The 14,912-nt window shown below is 38.0% G+C and overlaps 1 protein-coding gene across 8 annotated transcripts in view; it reads left to right on the top strand.

Moving 5' to 3' along the window:
* Lrrc7 (leucine rich repeat containing 7) overlaps positions 1 to 14,912 on the top strand; it is a 439,615-nt gene that overhangs the window by 176,931 nt on the left and 247,772 nt on the right. For all 8 annotated transcript variants that reach the window (XM_051195799.1, XM_051195785.1, XM_051195793.1 and 5 more), the window contains one exon: positions 9,659 to 9,861. In XM_051195799.1, the coding sequence (XP_051051756.1) occupies positions 9,659 to 9,861 (203 nt within the window). The remainder of the gene's footprint in view (positions 1 to 9,658; positions 9,862 to 14,912) is intronic.

The raw sequence follows: 14,912 nt of genomic DNA, 5'->3' as shown, positions 1-14,912 counted from the left end.
ATGAACTTTCTCATGCTAACATTTTAAGATGAGTCATCATCTTGACTTTGCACTACAGCTTAAGACCTCTCAAGAGATATTAAGATGTAAGAAATTTATTCAAGGATCGGATAAGTGATTAAACTGAGGTTTGTCTCAAACGCAAGATTCTCCCAAAGCCTCTTCCTGACAAAGATGTTCCATTTTTCTTTCTGTACATTAAATGTTTGCAAATCTTTGAACATTAGGACAAAACTTCACATCTTTACATTAGAGAAGTTAGCTCCTTGAAAAATCCTAAGGCTTAGAAGTTAATTTTTTCAATTACTCTTCGATGAGGGTAGCTGTTTTCCTGGAAGCCAATGTCTCTCAAGAAATATGACTGGAACCATTAATTATGGAGCCATAACTTTCTCCTGACGTTTGGATATTTTTACTCTGATATTGAGCTTTCCTTTGCACTGTATTTCCTGGAAAGCCCCACCTCTAAGAACTAAGTCCCAGCACAAATTTTGGAGGGACACAAACATTTCAAACATTCGAACCATAACAACCTCTCTGAACTTTTAATATTCTAATGTTTTATACTTATTTCTAAAGAAAAGGTGAAGTACAGGAATATTATCTGGGAAAAACTGTCACTGAAAAATGAAAACTAGACTAGAAACATAGTCTGCAGATAACCCCATGAGACCTTGAGTATCATATCTACCACCACAAACTGAAAGTTGTTTTTTGTTTTGTTTTGGTTTTTTTGTTTTATTTATTTTTTTAAGGAAAAAAAGTAGATTCAGTGAAACTTTTAGACCTAAAGAATACACATGGGTTTTAGGAGACAATATATTAATTTATACATAAAATCATATTTTAGTTTATTTTTATTTCACTAACTGTAGTAAGTATATGTCAATATATAAAAGCTTCAGACTCTACTATTTCATAGCAGGTAGCATAGAAAAAAAATTATAGATTTATTTTCTTGGCTCTCTAACTAGTATTTATTTCTTGTCCCTCTTCTATAAATTCATTAGTTCAGGGAACACCTTTATTCCTTGATGTTTCCCTGCATATAACCGAATTCCTAGCACAGACAATAAAAGGTGACTCTGCTTTGCATAAACATGAACAGTGCAGCGCAAACCAAAACAAGAAAAGAAACCATGAAAGCACAGACTCTAAACAGAAGTTTAGCAAATACCTCCAATGCCTGCCGTAGAGGGGTAAATTTTATTTAAATTAACCACCTCATTAAGCAGTTGAAGACAAGATCAGGGGTGATGGTTTCTACTGTGAATCACCTTGGAACGAAGTCCTTTGAAGTCAGTTGATGAAGGCTCCTGCAGAGAGCACAGAAGCCCTGAAATTCTGCTATGAAGCCTGTCTGTAGACACTAGTAGAGGTATCAGTGAGTGCCCCTTGAAGCCAAACACTCAATCTGCTCTCCTCCTTGACCACCTGTTTCGATTACTGATGACAGCAGCATTGAAGTCCAGGAGAAAGCTCGTCCAACAGCCTGCCCAGATGATCCAGGCAAAATGATGATGCTCGTTGGGATGACAGAAAGACAAACTACTTAAAACTCATGTATTATAATGGTAAGATGAAAATCACCCACAAGATCAAATAAAGTTTGAGATGTGAGCATTTCAACAGCCAGAAACAGAGCCAGCCTCTGACAACCGACTCAGCATCCCCTCCTCAGAGAGACAGCCCCTGATACAGGTTTCAGACATGTACTTGAGATTCAGTAATAGTCTTCTTAAAGATGTCTTTTTCTTAGTATGATGTGGAGTGAGCTTGGCAGATTCCCACATTCCTGTGACACAGTTACTGAGGTAAAAGGTTTCCCATAGGACAGACTAGAAACATTTGCCACTTGAAAAGTGACAGACTGTGTGGATAAAAAAAAAAAATCATAAACATCATGCATATCATATCATGGAAAGGCTGAGTCCTCTTTTGTCCCTACTCTTGTGAGGTATGGCATCTTAGGCAAGATCAGCTCAGAGACTGTCTTGGTTATAGAGAGAAAAGGCATTGATAGGTGTGTGATGCATATACCTTTCCACTCACTCATATACAAGACTCCAGTGAGGGCAGTTCTTCTTTATCTAAATTCTCAGTGCTGCTTGGTTTACATAATGTAACAAGATGAATCTTCCTATGGTTTCACCTGGATTAAGCCTGGCCAGGAAGCAATGCTCTCAAATGTTTGTAGTGGAGTATTGAAAGAGAGGCTGTGGCTGTAGACTACATGCTGTGATTGTAGACAAGAAAAAAACGATATCCCCTGTAGGCCTTCAGCACAGGCTGAAAAACATACAAGATTTAAGAAGGAAACCATGCAGTGTTGTGGGAACCCAGAAAGGAGGTTCTTATCTTTAACTTCAAAAAAACATACTGTACCAGCCTTGCCAAAAGAAACATTCTTATTTTCTTCTTGACCTTTTCAATCCCCCCCAAAAAAACACCCCAAGAATCTAAGTTGCTTTTTGTTGTTGTTGAGAACAGGTCTCCCTGTATAGCCTACACTGGACTTGAGCTGATAGTCTTCTTGCTTCTGCTTCTCGCATTCTGGGATGACATTCACCCTCATGCCTGATGTAATTCTTTTTCCATGTGTATAAATGGGGAAATGCTGAAAATCATATTGTTATTTAGTCAGTGTACAAAGTTGCAGGCCTGAGGCTGCCTGGTTTTGATGCATTCTAGGCTGTGATCACAGTTCATAAAAAGCAAATGTGTGCTGTATGTGGTGTGTTTGTGACAAATTCTTGATTTCGGGCATCTTGTTTCTAAAACACATTTTTCTGTCTGCCTTTTTGTTGTTGCAGTAGTAGTTGAACAAAGTCTTTGTGGGCTAAAAAGTTATTTTAAAGTGATCATTAGAGACCAAAGTTATCTCCCTTGATGGTACCTCTTTTTACTACATTGTGTCTGTAATCTGCACATAAATCACCCATCAGATGTGTTTATTGTTCCTGTGCCATTGTGAGAGAATGCCAGTGTTGTGTGTCTGGATGTTTAGCTGGTAGCTGTTTCACATCAAGTTGGTTTAAGGCAAGTCAACTTACAGTGGCTTTGCCTAAGGAGATGTGAAGTTCCCAGCCAGATCTCTGAGCCTTACACACATTGCAGACTCACTAAACCTTAACTGTTTTATCATTAAAATTCAGAAAATACATACAACAGAAATCCCCAAGATAAGAGATTGGAAGCTGTTTTGAAACTGTAAAGACTATGCAAATTTAGAAAATGTAATCATCTTTAGCACCCGTATCCAGCTATTTACATTATTAATTGTTTTGTGTATCTACTTTGATGTTACACTAATTCTGAGAAACATCGTGTTGAACAGGCCGTATGTGAACCCGGTTCTTATACAGCGTCTGAGTTTTGAGTGATTTGATCAAAGTGACCCACAGCATGGAGCTCTATGATGTTCTCATGCTGTAGATACCATAATCTATTTGGGGGGAAAAAGGAAGAAGGTGTTTTTCCTATTTAATTTGAACTTTTAAAATATGAGGGGTAATACACTTTTGTTTCCTGCCCAGATGTAGGCATGGCTCACCTGGAACCTGATGTAAAAATACGTGAACTTAAGCTCTCTTCAAACTGAAAGTGGAACCCCCATTGCCAAGTACAGTACTCATACAACTCATTGAACCTGGAAGAGTTGACCTGGTGCCTCCATGGAACCCTCGCCCCTGTGCTCTAGTCTTTTTGCTGTAGGAAGGTACTCTTCAGGCTACTAAAAGAGAAACATGGGCATCAACACAGCCACAAAACCTTTGACATAAATCTGTCTTGCTTGCAAAGTATGCTACAGCAATGATGGTACAGAACTTACAGGAGTGGCCAATCAATGTCTGGTGTGACTTAAGGCCCACTCCACAAAAGTAACCCATACCGTACACCAAGCACTAGACAGCCCAAAGACCTAGGATAAAACTAAATACTATTGTTCTAAAAAAAAAAAGTTTTAAAATGAATAAAATTATTCAAAATTAAACACAACAGTGCTCTAACGTGTCATCATCAGAGAGGATTCCTCCAGCAGCAGACAGGAATAGATATAGAGACACAGAGGCAGACATTATGTGGAGAGAGTGTCTACATCGGAGGTATCCATCAAATTCCTCCCCTCAGAGCTCAAAAAAATCCTGCAGAAGAGGAGGCAGAGAGATTGTAAGAGCCAGAGGAAATGGACAACACCAGAAAAACTAGCCCCTCTGAATCAACTAACCAAGATGCACATGCACTCACAGAAACTGAAACAGCAAGCACAGGACCTACATGAATCTGCACCAGGTCCCCTTCATATATGCTATAGCTATACATATTAGTCTTTTCATGGGACTCCTGATTGAGAACCAACGGGTCTCTGATTCTTGTATCTGAACTTGGATATATTTTCCTCCTATTGGGTTGTCATGTCCAACTTTGATACAATAGTTTTTGCTTCATATTATTGTATTTTATTTTGTCATGTGTGGTTGTTATTTCTTAGAAGCCCATTCTTTTCTAAAGAGAGATAGAAAGAGGGTGGTTCTAGAAGGGAGGGAAGGTGAGGGAGTAATTGGGAGGAGCAGAGGGAAGAGAAACTATATGAGAAAAGAATCTATTTTCAATTAAAGAGGAAAATCAAAAGAAGAAGAGGAGAAGAAGGAAAAGAAGAAGAAGAAGAAGAAGAGATAATTAGAAGCCAGGAACGCATAGGACACAGGAAATGATGTGAAAAATAGAGCCAAGTATGGCTGACACTGAGTGTGGGTATGGAAGAATAGGACCAGATCATTCTTAGTAGTGCCACAGTGAAAATTAGTTTCCCTTGAGATTCATCTTGAGAACTATAAAGTAGCTACAGCAAGGAGATGCTTAACCTTATCTGAATTTTCTTTTTTTAGAGGAGTTTGGCATATATGTATTATGTATATCTATATATCATATAGTATGTGAATATTATATAGGTGTATATATAGTGCGTATATATACATCATACATCATAATATATATATATATATATATATATGTATGTACGTATGTATATGTATACATACACACCGTGTGTGTGTGTGTGTGTGTGTGTGTGTGTGTGTGTGTGTGTGTGTGTATGTATATGTGTAGGACCATTTTCAGGATTCAGTTTTTTCCTTCACATTTATGTGGGTTCCAGGAATCAAAGTCAGGTCATCAGGCCCCTGTAACAAACACTTCTGCTCACCCAGACATCCCACTATCCCAATATATATGTTTTCAAAGTATCTATTCTTACTAGCAAGACTCCACTGGACTAAAAGGAATTCAAAGTATATGTATATGTCTATTGTATAGACATGAGGAGACACTCCTATGTAATTTCAACATTGTTTTAGAAGAGAGAGTAAGATGTAGTGCACACACACACACACACACACACACACACACACACACACACACACACAAAACCGTTGCTAACTACATTATAAAATAATCTCTAAGGTATAAGAGTTAAGAGTTGATTTTACTGTTACGAGCATGTTTTCCCACCAGCCTGGTTCCACAGCCACGCCAGCCCCAAATAACACACAGAAATGCTGTGTTAGATATAAAGTTGTTGGCCAGTTACTAGTGTTTCTTATTGGCTAGCTCTGTCTTAAATATTAACCCATTTCTATTAATCTAAGTGTTTCCACATGGTCTTACTGGAGAGAGGATCCAAAGTTGTACTCTCTTGGTCCTACATGTTGAATCTCCTCTTTCCAACTCCTCCTTGTCTCCTAGTCCCACCTATCTTGCTCTCCTATTGGCCAACAAGGCTTCATTCATTAACCAATAAGATAAACATATTTACAGAATGACATCTCCCATCATTTTCCAGTTTATGAAAATTGAAGACAAATAACATGCAAAAAACTGAAGAGTAGCTAGAGAGAACTTGGTGAGTTAAGTGTTTAATGTGTAAGCAGGAGGCTCTAAACCCATGTAAAATTCCCATGTGAAAATAGCAGGTATAGTAATGCATGCGTGTGACCTCCAGGTTAGGGAGGCAAAGACAGGAGGATTCCCTAGTCCTGACAGGCTAGCTGAATTAGTCTCAAAATACAAGGCAATTGAGTCCTAAGCAACAATACCAGAGGGTAGCTATGGCTTCTACATTCACGTGCATTTAAGGCACACACATACACAGAAGTAGTCATTCATATGACCACAGCAAACAAACACATGCACACATGGAGCAGGGGAGTTTATACCAAAAGTAGGAACTGGCGTCTACAAAGAAGCAATTTTCCAGCTCAGGTAGATGACCAGAACTCTTTGGAATTTTCTTTGGCTTGTTGACAGTTCATCCTGAAATGAAACGTGTCATGCACACAAGCTTTATTTATCCATTTAGAGCATCATTCAGTATTGGAGGACAGCCATAGATCACTGGATATTTAAGGAAATCCTCTATTTTTAGAGAAGATGACCAAAGGAAACAAATAAAGTGGAACTTGGGAGCTATGCAAGGACCAGGGAAGGAAAGTCTGTAGTCAACGTCTTCTGAGAGAAATGAAGACCGCATAGACCTCTGACACAAAAACAGAGAGCTGTGAAAGCAGGGCCCCCTGGATACCACATATAACTCTCATAAAGTATAAAATACACTGTCAGATTCAAGGCCAGTTACAACATGGAATTAGAAAATAAACTTGAGAAAACTTCCTGGAAAATATAATCAAAATACAATGACATAGAGATTACTAGGGAATAAGCATCTTACTTTTAGGTTATATCTAAGAAATAGTTTTCCCATCCAGTTAGTGAGGAATTTCAGGAAAGATAATTGTTTTAATGAAGGGAAAGCAAGCATCCGCTAAATAACAACCTTCAACGGAATTTCAGGAAGGGAAAAATGCATCAGAGTCAAGCACAAATTAAGAAAGCTCAAAGCACATTGTCATGAATGTTTAAAATCAGAGATGAAATTTTAAAACTTTCTGTTGGAGAAGTTGAGTGTGAAATGGGTCTTTAAATAGGAATGAAATTGGGCTTTCTTACAAGATACCAAAAATGTGCCTCCAAATTTATGAAGAAAAAGTATTTCTGACCTAGAAATGTATATTCAGCTGAACTTTTCAATCCTTTGTGGGTAAAATAAGCCATCTTCAGACTGCAGGATCTCCAAAAAAAAAAAAAAAAAAAAAAAAAAAAAAAAAAAGTACCTACTATACACACTGTCTCAGCAAGTAAATGGAAGCCATCTTCTGCCAAAATGAAGGAATAAAATCTTGGAAGAAGACCTACAACCTAGAAAATAGAAGCTCTAACACAGGAAGGAACTGTAGATGTAAAGAGAAGCTCCGCATGGGTCTGCATAAGCAAAGGCTCCAGATGAAAGCAGAGAGACAGCATTCTCAGAGTACTGATGCACAGTAGGGAATGTGTGGCCACATCGGGAAGAAACTCTGGAAACTGAACCAGTAAGGATACATAGAAAAACAGGCAAAAGATACACCAATGCAGATGCTGGAAAGATATTTTATTGATTAAGAGTCCTTGCTGTCCAATCATGAAGGCTGGAATTCTTATTCCAACGGTTATTACCAAGCCAGCCCCATGCCTGTCTGTTACATCATCTCTACATGGGGCAGGGACAGGAAGATCATTGGGACTTGCTGGCTTCTAGCCTAGAGGAGAAAATGCAAATGCAGGTCCCAGGAGAATACCACCTCAAAGGTACAGACAAAAAGAGACTGAAGAAATCTCTCCCAGCTTCTGTGTATTTACACAGGTAGACTCGCCTGCACACATATACATATGTCTATGTACTCACGTAGATACACACACAAATAAAGAAATGCAAATTTTAACTCCCACAGAATTATGCTCCACACCACAACTTTGCCGATTCTGCCCACCAACCTTAGTCTATTATCTTTACCTTTACAACTTTAGAGTACTGCACACATGCTTACCAGGTAACAAAGGCATGGCACTCACTTGTTAGGGCCCTTATTGGACGCTAAATATATGCTAGATTCCAGGTAGAGACAAGATGTTCCACTATCCCACAATTTCAACAAAATTGGTAAAACAATAGTTACCAAGTCTTGTGATTCATTCCCTAGACATGGTATCAGAGTTGGAATGATAAAAGGTGGTAGAGAAAAGAAAATCATCTTGTTAAGGTTTTTACTTAGCTTTCTACAGATTTCCGTGTGAAAATAACCATCTGTAAGTGTTCATTCGCTAACTTGTCCCCAGAATATCCTTGAACTAATTTCAGAAGTTAAACAAGACTTAAAGACATCCTTGGGTGAAAACCCAGCAGCTTTCAAGTAAATTGTACCTGGTAGCTCCTAAATCTGATTCAAACTATGCAACTTTAAAAATGAAATTATATAACTTTTTAATAAGTGTCATTAATTTTTATTTAAACAATTTTAAAGGCTGTGGGGCAGGGGAGGGGTGTATAGATGCCTGCACAATCGCCCAAAGTTGATGCTTGAAGCAAAATACTTGTCCTTTGCAAGAGCAGCAAGGGCTCTTAACTGCTAAGACATCAGCAATAACTTGTTATTCTACAAAAGCCTAATTAACAGGCTGGGGAAATAGATCAGTTGGTAAAGTGCTTGTCACACAAACATGAGTTCTTGAGTTCAACTCCCAAATCCCATGTTTTTTTTTTTTTTTTTTTTTAAAAGAAGCCAGGTTTGATGATGTAGGTTTGTAATCCCAGCACTGGGAAAGCAGTGCACACCAAGGAGAAACTCATCTCAAAATAAAATGTTAATGGTTCCTAAGAATCACACCTGACAATTACCTCTGGCCTACACACACACACACACACACACACACACACACACACACACACACACACACATACACAAACACACACACACAGAGACACAAAAAAAATCCACAAATTAAAAGCAAAGATTGAATTAATGTTCATTTAATACTAATTCTATAGTCATTAAACTATAGTGATGTACATTTAAGATTTATATAAAAGTATCATATATGTGTGTATATATATGTATATTAAGGTATATCCATAAGATAGTGATCAGGGGTAGAGCTCCAAACATTCATTTACTCGTTCATATCTTCACCTACCACTGTATAGTCAATAAATAGTTATGAATTGTGAAGCAATAAAACAGATACCAAGAGGACCAAAATAGTTCTGCAGCCCTCAAGAACTTACCCTGGGAGAAAATGACATGGACACCTATAAAATAAGCTTAGTATTAATGATATCATGGCCTACAAGGCCTTTGCTGATTTTAACTTGAAGGCATAAGAAAGAGAGATATGTCAGGATTTTTCTAGAAATTTCTAATGTGAGTATAAATCCTTTTCCTCCATGTGAATCAGGGTTCTATGGTTCCAACAGTGTATACTTCATGAAGATAGTGTTCAATGAGAGGGTGGGCTCCAATAAAGTCATTCATAGGCTTGGGCCAAAAAGGACATCATAAACTCTGGGGTGAAATTTGACTCTTTTGACAGGAATGGGACACTCTATTGTTAAAGGTTCTGTGGAAGTTGCCCTGTGCCTGATTCCACTCCGAGGGCCAGATAAAGGACTTAGGAGCATGATGCGTGTAGCCCATGCACACTACAGTGTTTGTAGTCAGCCTCTTTGGCTGAGAATGCAGCCTTCCTTGAGCATCAGGGCTAAACATCTATGTGTGTTCTCTCCTAGTGCAGTGCCTGGAGATGACCACCAAACGGAAGCTCATTGGCCGTCTGGTGCCATGCCGCTGCTTCCGCGGCGAGGAAGAGATCATCTCAGTGTTGGATTACTCCCACTGCAGCCTGCAACAGGTGCCCAAGGAGGTCTTCAACTTCGAGCGCACGCTAGAGGAGCTCTATCTAGATGCCAATCAGATTGAGGAGCTGCCCAAGGTGAGTTCTGACAAACTGAAGACTAAGTTCCTAATGCCGAGAGTCGGCATGGAGGTAGTTTGCCTTCCTTCAGTCCACATAGCTGACACCTTCCGTCCAGTAATTAACATATCACAGCCTCTCACAGAACAGACTTCCATCACGGCCTTCTGTCCAGGTGACTGACACAGCCCAGCCTTCCATCGTAGAATTTGATGCACAGCTGCCTCCCATTCAGGTAACACAGCAGGGCCTTCCACCTTGGTAATTAACAGCCTGGGCTACAGAAGGAGTTTTTCTAGTCTATAAAGAGAAATCCCGTAGTCCCGGGTTCACATTTTAATAGACACACAATACACACGAGGGAGAGTTTATATTTAGAAAAGAGAAGAAAATATGCTGATTTGAAAACATAAATATATATGTAAAACACTTTATTTTCAACCTTGAACTATTCATTTTTAAGTCTAATATATTTTACAAATAATATAATTCCAAACATGATAGACTGCAGGTAGGTATGGAAGACATTATTAGTGGAGCGCTTACTTAGCATGGGCACAAAAGAAGGAAAACATTTAGTCTGTGTGTTTGCACGTAACAATATTTTAATCAAAACTGTATCAAACTGTACATAGGCACACTGCCATCATAAGGAAAATCGGGTCTCCTGTGACTTTATTTTCTGCTAAATAATAAGGAAGTGACTAAAGCAAACCAAAGTCACACATCAGAGAAGTTCAAAGTTAGAAGCATCTACTAGTTACCTAAATAAATCACTAGCTTAAGGAGGCGGCTTGGCGTTTACCAGTGAAGAGACTTAAATAGTTGAAAGTGCATTCCATACGCAAAAAAAAAAAAAGTTTATTAAATATTTCAATGTACTAACAGAAGCAAATTGTGAAATTATTTTTACATGAGATTATAAATTGTGGTGTTTATAAAATGTTTCAAATTAGAAAATATTTAATTTTTACTTCGAAAATAACCTATTTCATTTTTAACCATGTAAACTGTGAATATGCAATCCTGAGTCTTTGCTCAGAGATCTGAGTCAAGCCTAGAAAAAGTTGTTGACCATGTGGGTTAACACCAGGAAAATCCCCAGGCTGCAGCTCAGGAAGAGGCTGCACTGAAGGGGGTTCTCTCTGCCACTGGATGTGAACCTCTAGGCAGCAGAGTGATGCCTAGTCACTCTGCATCCAGGGAAGACAGGTATGGTGTCTCACATTAGACATGAACAGAGTTTCATGTACTGCACTGCGGGACTTGATTAGTAAAACCACAAAAGTTTAAAAAAAATTATAAATGTGGAGTTCCTGTAATTTAGAAAAATAAGCACAAGGGTTTGGTAACTGTTGTTGGTTTTAGGTTAGACCAATATAAGCTTGGCAGATAAACTAGAGGTTGAAATTAAATTTAAATTCTAAATTAAAAAGAAGACAATAAAATTTAAAAATTATGTCCTAAATATCACATTGGATACATTTGTATTGAAAGAGAGTTTTAATTTCTATTTACTCCAGAACCATCTCTCTTTACTTTCTAAAGCTAGCAGCTTTAGGTCAATCTCATATTAAAATATTTTTACAGATGTACAAAAAATTAGTTTTGGACAATAGTGAAAACATTAAACATTGTGAGCTAATGAGGAACTATATGTTTAATATATACTCTCTGCTACATAGTACTTGAGTCTTTAGGAAGAGGTCAGTCTCTGCTCCTGAGGATCTGGCAGCCTAATTACAGAAAACAAAAGAAATTTTGGAGACAAGTATGCAATAATGTATCACAGAAGCCAAATACTTCTGTAGTGCTTATGCACAAAAGAGTTCCATATATATATATGTATTTTATTTTACATATCAATCTCAGTTCCCTCTCCCTCCCTCCCATGCCCCCGACACCCCCTCCCATCCCATTAAGGAGGTAAAGAAAGGACTTATTCAAACATAGATGAGCAATCAGGACAGCATTATCACAAGAAAAGGGAAACAGAAGTGTGTAGAACCCAGAGCTCTAAGAATGGTATGCGTGAGGGACATAGGGAGAAAAGACAGGGAAAATCAGACAGTGTCAGCTGTCCCAAGTTACAACACAGCGTTGTTGAAATGCAAGCATCAGAAAAAGCAAAACATAAAACCATTGAGAAGTATGCATTTGTGATTCACTAGGATCCTAGGTAGGCTTGGAAACAAAATCTAAGATAATTTGTCGATCCTATTAATTAAAAGAATCAATTAGCAAAAAGTAAAAGTAACATAAGTACACCAAGCACTCAGTATATTTCCTGTATACTTAAATAGGAGAGAAATCATTAATTGTCTCCTACTCTCTACATATTTACATTATATTACATATTATGTAATTGCTTAAGGTCTGTAAAAGAGACCTCTCTCTGAAGGAATTATCACTCCCACAGAGCAGCCTCTTTGGTTTCATCTGAAGTATATAATGACCTGAATTGTTTGACATTTGAGATATGATCATAACAGTACAAAAATATATTTGTAATTTTACAGAAACAGTAGGAAAATAAGAAACAAACCCCCAAAGAATGATAATGTAAGTCAGGACTCTCTCTTTCCTGTAATGGAGAGCCCAATCCAAACTGACTTTTATAAGATGTTATATAATAGGTAGAGAACAATGAGTCGGGGTTGACGGTGTTTGCAAAGATATGTCAAGAGCTATGAGAAAAGAATTGAAAATAGATTTGAAAGAACAGGAAGATTCTAATTCGAATAGTTCCCTCTGCAGTTCTTAGTTTCTATAGTAAAAGGTAGAAGTGTAAAAGCCATGCCTTTCCCACAAGGACAGAAGGTATGCTGTTTATAATTCAATACTGCTTTGCTTTTTAATTAAGAATTAATTAATTATTTTTGAATTAGGAAGTAGAGACGTACATGGAATAATAAACTGTAATAGGCATATATTAGATTAAAATAGTGTGTGAACAGGTACATGAATTGAATAGTACCGTGAAAAATATAAGCAAGTTATGCAGGTAATAAGATTCTGGGACACAACACAGGCTGATTGAGGTTTATTCGGGGAGAATTCACTTACACAAGAAACAGACGACTGCTGCTGGCTCCTGTTCCAAGGATGTCCTCAGATCATCTCTGTCCCTGACCTGGAAGTAAGTGAGTACATTTGGTTGGTCGGGACACAGACCTAGACTCCACTGGTCATGCCCACACCTATCCCTATCGCGGTAAATAAGGATCAGGATAAACAAATAGGCCGAATAGATGTTTATTCAGGGAGAAATAACTTACAACCTAGACAGATGAACACCAGGAAATTCAACCCGATCCTCTCCTGTCCGAGTCACGCCAGAAAGAGAGCGCCTTACCTGGACCCTGCGACCTCCTTCCACAGGTCACTTCCGCCCATGGCTCCACCCCCCAATGGGCGTGGTCAGTGCTACAGAAGGACTATCTCACTACAATTCCCCTTTTAGTCTAAAGAAAAGATTTAGGCTTAATACAAAACTATATACAAAACAGTGAATAACAAGTGTGCTCTAAGAAAAGGAAAATCGAGAACAAAATGACCTACATATCTAGTCCTAGGGTGAGGGCATAATGGAGTTTACAATAGAGTTGTCCTAAGCTGGAAAACGTAAGTCTAGTACCTAATATATCTAACTAGGAAGAGAGAATAATAGTTGTGATAGTTTAATCTTCAACCTCATCAAGACCTGATAGTTTCTTAAATCTTGATAAATGTTAATGGACTAAATATTGTTAACTGTGATTCTTATTTGATAACTGTTGTGTTATATATTTTGCTATGCTAAGGTTAAAACCCTTCTTTTTATTTAGACAGAAAAGAGGAGATGATGGGAGATGTCATTCTGTATATGTTTCTCATACTGGTTAATAATAAAGCACTGTTGGCCAATAGGAAAGGAAGATAGGAGGGACTAGGAGACAAGGAGGAAATAGGAAGTAGTAAGGAGGAGTCAAGATGGAGAGTCGGGAGAAAGCAGTATGCCACCGGCTCCCCGGTAAGAGAAATACATAGATCAGCAGAAATGGGTTAATACTTAAGACAGAGCTAGCCAATAAGAAAGTAGTAACTGGCCAACAGTATAATATCTAATACAGAGTCTCTGTGTATTATTTGGGACAAGACTGGCGGCAGGCGGAAAAACCCATACTCGTTACATATCCCCATGCCCCAATGGGTGTGGTCAGTACAAGTGTGGGCGGGGTGGCTATCTCACTACAAGCAAGTTCTTGACATTCAAAATCTCTGTAAAAGAGAATGAGAGTCATTTAAGGAAAGCCATTGTGTAACCAAAATTACAATAAAAGGGGAATTTGATGAATTAAATCAAGTTGACCATATCTAAAATAGAATAGATCTAAATCTGAAATATTTTACTTCAAAAGTTGCCAGATATTTTAGAGATTGGGAAGTTGTATTTTGAACCCAGACTGGATCCTAACAGTGCCATTTGGTCCAGAAGGCATTACTTCCCTCAGTTTTTCCATCAAGAAAAAGGCAGCATCTCCCACACATAAAGTAAAAAGTGGGGACAGAGTGGAGGGTGAGTTTAGGTTCCTGGGTTAGATCTAAAAAATCAAAAGTAGACATTAACCAGACATTCCAGCCAGAGCTGGAATATGTACGATTCCCTTAAAAAAATATGCTGAGTCTAACTAAAGTTAGATTTGGTGGAATCCTGGGATAGTTCTAAGTGATGACTACCTAGCAACAATAGCTGTGCAAACATTTGTCCAACCCCTGACCCTGGACATCTCTGTGAACATCTATCTCTACAGCTAGAACAGTCTCTCTGAAGTCACAGAACTTCTGTTAGGGTTTTGCAACTTTGTAATCAATTACAGTTTTGTTCATTCACTCACCACAAGAAAAGAAAAACTAAGAGTGATTTGAAACAAGAAAGTGATCTTTTTTTTTTTTCAAGGCAATGCTTTACTATTATTTTTTGTTTTGTTTTGTTTTGTTTTTTGATACTTATTTATGTTTTTATTTTTTAATTTATATAACAAAGTCCAATTAAATGAAAACAAACATTTATACACAATATTTGGGAA

Source organism: Phodopus roborovskii, unplaced genomic scaffold (genome assembly GCF_943737965.1).
Source record: "Phodopus roborovskii unplaced genomic scaffold, PHOROB, whole genome shotgun sequence".
NCBI classification, from domain to species: Eukaryota; Metazoa; Chordata; class Mammalia; order Rodentia; family Cricetidae; genus Phodopus; species Phodopus roborovskii.
The sequence above is the reverse complement of the archived record's forward strand: the minus strand, read 5'-3'. Positions and strand labels throughout refer to the sequence as shown.